The following is a 5,498-nucleotide window of genomic DNA, read 5'->3' on the forward strand; positions in this document are numbered from 1 at the left end:
ACAATATGTCTTATCTAGGACTTATCTGTGGAGGAGTTCATATCTGTGGTATCTTCTGAAGGGGGATGCGTCTGTGTGTGTGTGTGTGTGTGTGTGTGTGTGTGTGTGTGTGTGTGTGTGTGTGTGTGTGACAGAGAGAGAGAGAGAGAGAGAGAGAGAGAGAGAGAGAAAGCAAAAGAGAGAGAGAGCTCTCCCTCCCTATAATCAGCCACCGACGGGAGGGGGCGGAGCCGAGGCGCCGTGACTGTAACGCGATAGCTGCTCAGCTCAAAAAGCGCGATCACTCACACACACACTCTACACACACCTCCTAGACGCGTTGCACAGGACACACGCCGGTGTCGGAGCGGAGCGCAGGCTGTACGGAGCCGCTACCAGAGAGACACACACACAGGGGGGGGAGAGTAGCGGTGCCGCAGGAGGTGGCATGACATGAGCGGTGTTTTTGGGCAGCAAGAGCGCAACACTTTTTTCTTATTTCTTATTCTGTGACTTTAAAAAGCTGCTTCTGGCACTCGGACTGAGGCTTCCAGGGCTTTGAGAGCCGTTACTGTGGACTTTAGCTCGCTGCAGCCGAGCCCCTTCAGGAGAACCGACCCTCGTGTGCGCAAAATACGCGGGGACGCAGAGAGAGAGATACGGGGACTGGGAGCCTCTCAGTCGGAACTTGGCGCAACCTGGAGCCGCTGTCCAGACCCTCCGAAGCGCAGATATCGCCCGAAGCCTCCCAGCTGCGGAGCGCACGCAGTATTGATCAAGGAGTTTGTTTGTTCACTAATTTTTTTTTTTTGGATGCGGTTTAGTGACTCCTCTAAATGGACACACTTAAAAGGCGAAGGGCTGCGCAAATTAAAAACACCTCTGAATTTCTCCAGTGACATGTAGTTGGCACACTGTTTTCTCCACCAATGGTTTAATAAACACAGAGGGATTATCTAGTTTTGACTGCTGCTAAGGCGGTGTGGATTTTTTTTGTTTTTTGTTGGAGGAACAGCATAATTTATATTCTACGAGTTGGAAACATTAGAAACTTAAAAGCTCTCCACGAGTTTTTCTGCGTCATCCAAGATGGATTTTGTGTCATCCTTGATTGGATTTTTAATGGCAATGTGTCATCTGGCATCGAGAGTCAGAGGAGAAGATGGTGAGTTTTAGTTACTTCTTTGATTTTGACGCACGCATGGTCTGTCTCAACCAAAACACTGAAAAATAATATTCCATATCACAAATGCATCAATGTAGTTTAAAACATCCCACAGCCTACTTTTTAAAAATATCTTTTTTTAAGAGCTCCTTGTATACAAACGCCTGGCATGATAGAGCCATTGTGTTGTTACCAGATCCATGTGTCTCCTCTGGGTCTCCTTTCCCCTAAAAGGCAAATGGTTTATAGGCTTTATAACCCTAATGTACCAGGAGGACTTTTTTTAAATTTAAGCCAGTGACTAATTCAGCCATTAGCTGTTACACATTCCAAACTAAAGAACTTAGATGCTCTCATTAAAGATTTATCAGATCTGAAACAGTCATCTGTCCCAGCTAGACTGAGAGCAGGAGAGAGAACCCACTATCACCTCAGTGGACTGTGAATGAGCTGATTATATGCATGAAGCTTTTTGAAAATTCAAACACATTGTTTACCCCGTTGTTTTTCTCTGATTTAATTATTCATCAGGGGAAATAAACAAACCCGTGCCTGATAAAAAAAAATGCTATTTTACATCAGGGTGGAAGCAGATTTTTAGGCGTAGTCTGCGCTGCTGTTTTACAAACGTCCAAGAAAAGCGTGCGTAAAAGCTCCACTGTCATTGTAGGGTTTGACTAATATGACTGTAATAAACGCCATTATAATCATTATCTTCATCAGCCACCACAAGCCTCTCTTCTTAATTATCTCCTCGTGCTCCTCAGGGTTGTGTGCGCAGGGTGAAGGCAGGGCTGCTGGTGACTGAGCGCCCGGCGGCTCCAGGCGGCGGCGCGCCGTCACCTCCGCGCACCCTTAGCAATCAAATGACAATAAGATGGGAGATTATAGAGCAGGGTGAGACGCAGAATAGCAGCCCCTGAGAGCCGCCTTGCTTTCGGGCACTTGAGGAGGGCTAATTCTCGCCGCAAAGCACCGAGACGGCAAATGAGTCCACATTTGACGTACTGCTGAGAGCGTGAAACAGCGCCAAATTTATTTAGGAGCCTCATTAAATGTGGATTTAACATCAGGGAGCGCAGCGTTCCATCTGGCGACTTGAGTATAAAATGATCAAATAATAATAATAACAGTCACAATCAGTCTTCAGCTTCATTATGTCACCAGAAACGCGCAGACGGGGTCGGTGCTGTTGTATGGAAGGGGGCTTACCATACAGAGAAGTGACGCCACTGGTGGGATGACACATGGCCTGGCGCTCACTCATCCTTGTAAGGCACGTTCCTACTCTGGCATTGCTTTTACGGTGGTTTGACTCCGGGTGGCTCAGTGGCGGAACTAGAGAAATATTCACGGGGTGGCATGGAGACTTTCAGGAGTGGCAGAAATATATGCTGATTTAGTCACATACGTCAATATTTGCTTGGAAAAGCCCCCAAATGGAGATATTTGAACTGAAAAACATTATGTTAGTGTGGCACAGTAGTAAAGCATTAAATAGAAATATCTAAAAGGAATGAATGAATTAATAATCAATAATTGTTTTATTTCCAAATATTCAGCTTTTTCCCCCAGTGAATTTTAAACACTTAGTCTAAAATATAGCCATAAAAGATCATTAAATTATATGTGTTCATTTCAGTTTTTTTGTTTTATTTTTTAAATGAGTCTAAATTAATGTGTTCAATTTGACAGTATTAGGGGGCCACCCCATGCAACCGCTCTTGGTCCGCCCCTGGAGTGTCACCGTTTTATACTGTAGGTGCGTTTTCGCTGTCTGTTGCCAGGTGGGATTTCTGCACGAAAAGGAAAAAGGTTTCTGCATACTGTGTGTCTTGTATCCACACACCTTACTTGGTTTATCTAAGTTTCCTACGATAATACATCGACAGTTCCAAATACAATGTATGTTGTTTTGTATAGTCGTCTGCATGCAGCTGCTGTGGTTCCATTTCACCAGGAGTAGGCGTTTGATGAGCTGTTCATGATCCCATGATGACTGTTGAGCCTTTACAACACCACCCGCTGCTCTCTGTCCACTTCCCATGGGCTCTTCCTCTTGTTTAGGCTACTTGTTTTAAATAGGACAGTCATCCCAGCCATCCCTCTCAATTTCTCTGTGTGTGCGTGTGTGTGTGTGTGTGTGTGTGTGTGTGTGTGTGTGTGTGTGTGTGTGTGTGTGTGTGTGTGTGTGTGTGTGTGTTTTACTGGCTGCCTGTGTACCCGTTGATCAGAGACAGATGTGGGCCTCTTGGCAGCCATCAGGCAAGCAGGACGCTAGATCCCCCCACCACTCTCTCTCTCCCTCCCACCCTCTCTCTCTCTCTCTCTCTCTCTCTCTCTCTCTCTCTCTCTCTCTCTCTCTCTCTCTCTCTTTCCCCTGCCAAGACACTGCACCGCAGATCCCTGCCTCCATGCTCCCCCTCAAGAGCCACATTACACACAGATGCCAGAGGAAAGAGAGACTGAGAGCAGAACAGAACGGAGACAGAAACAGGGAGGTTCAGAGAGACAGGAGAGAGAGAGAGATGTGAGGGGACAGAGAGACAGTGACTGCGGAGAAGAATGGGAGGCAGATGCAGAGCCACCCAGGGCACAGAGAAGAGAGCGTGGCATCCACAAGGCTATAACGCGAAGGAACAGAAAGGAACAAGGGGAGAGAGACTGAAGGCGAGGAGGGGTGTGGGGGGGTAGGGTTGTGCATCAAACAGAGTGTGAGAGGAAGAAAGGGCAACATCAAAGCGTGCCGGGGTCACAGAGTTAAAATGGCACTGGACTTAGAGGGAACAGATCGCATTAAGGGTTTGTGGGGTGACACTATCGTCTGGGGTGACACAGCTGAATCACAGCCAGAGCTCTGCAGGGGAAGTATGAGAAGTAAAATCTACCATAAAATAACAAACACTCTGTTACAAAATGATGCTCTCATGAAAGTGAAGCACACTGGAGTCACATTAAAGGTTTGGAAAGAGTTCCTGCGTTTGATGATAGACTCCATCTGGTTTTAGCAACTTGACACATTTCCAGAAGCAAAAGGTTTTCCCTTTAAAATATGATGTTTTGGAACAAAATGATGCACGCCTGAGGGATCTCAGCCAGAAACCTTGGAGAGTGTAAAAAAATCTTACATGGTCTGAAGGTAAATGATCCATGAAACACGTTTGGTGCAGTTGTGGCCCGCTGTTCACTGCTGGTAAGCGTCCTCACATCCCAAGAAGATCTATTTGCTGCAGTCTTTGTATCCGAAGCATAGAGACTTCCACTCCACTTGTACTGTAATTACAATACTTTGACTCAGTGACATGTACATCAATTACTTCTTACCACAAGCATTAATATTCAGGCCATTAAGCAGCTCATTTGCATGTTTATTGAGTGGGTGGCTATGCATCCTTTCCACCTATGGTATCGACTTCTTCCAGAGTTGGATTTCTTCTCATTTAATCATTTATTTCCCAAACGTTAGCTCCTGGGTGAATTTTTATCCTCTTTGTTGGTCTTTGTTAGCCCTTCTCTATTTGCTTTTTCTCTCATGCATTCGCCTTTTCTCTTTCCCTCTCCGTAAAAAAAAACCTGCCCTTCAATTCTTTGCATTTCTCTGGGTTTTAATCTGGCCCAGCCTCACAGGTATCAGCTGCGAAAACAAGGTCAGCTATTAGCATTCATAGCCAAAGACAAACTGAGCGGCCCCGTTCAATACCAGTCAGGTATGAGAGTCGCAGGCTCACGCAAAGCCCCGGTACAGCCCACCGCACTTGGGGTGAAATTAAAAACAAGACCCCCATAAATAAAACAGAGCTGGGTCTTTTCGCTCTGCCGCATTAGCCGCACAGGGGGGTCTTAACGGGCGCTCAGGGACCGGTTAAGATGGAAGCTGGAGGGGGTTAGCATTGTCAAGAGGCAAAGCTTTTTAAATTTACTGTAATTCACAAGCGGGGTTAAAGAGGAGAGGGTACACGTGGAAGTGAATTTAAAAAAACCCCTGCTTTTGTTAGAACTGCAATTCGGCCTCTGAAAGGTAACATTCTGTAAGGTGGAGGGTGGTAGAGAGGGTGGCAACAAATCACCAAGACTCTTGCAGCAAAGCTCAATCCCTCACAGCTCCCTCTTGCTGATGTAGGCTCGGCTATTTCCACTCTTTAGACGGGGAAGTCTTTTGTGAAAAGTGCTTCGGCGGTGCAGGTTTGAAGAGACAAAAGGGTGTACTGGGGGGGGGAGGAGACATGATACTGTAGTCAGGTAGTGTTTAGGATTAGGCCCACACCATTACCCCCCCTGCAGCCACCGGCAACCATCTGTTTACTCGATTGATCCATTGAACCATTGATCACGATGGCCAGCGCTGTGCATTTAG

At 46.4% G+C, this 5,498-nt stretch overlaps 1 protein-coding gene across 2 annotated transcripts in view; it reads left to right on the forward strand.

Moving 5' to 3' along the window:
* Positions 1 to 286: 286 nt before the first annotated feature.
* nrp2a (neuropilin 2a) overlaps positions 287 to 5,498 on the forward strand; it is a 64,104-nt gene continuing 58,892 nt past the window's right edge. The window contains exon 1 of one of the 2 annotated variants that reach the window (XM_051428229.1): positions 287 to 1,144. In XM_051428229.1, the coding sequence (XP_051284189.1) occupies positions 1,069 to 1,144 (76 nt within the window). In that variant the 5' untranslated portion in view covers positions 287 to 1,068. The remainder of the gene's footprint in view (positions 1,145 to 5,498) is intronic. The other variant, XM_051428228.1, reaches the window with a different exon arrangement.

The sequence above is a fragment of the Dicentrarchus labrax genome, unplaced genomic scaffold (assembly GCF_905237075.1).
Source record: "Dicentrarchus labrax unplaced genomic scaffold, dlabrax2021, whole genome shotgun sequence".
NCBI lineage: Eukaryota > Metazoa > Chordata > Actinopteri > Moronidae > Dicentrarchus > Dicentrarchus labrax.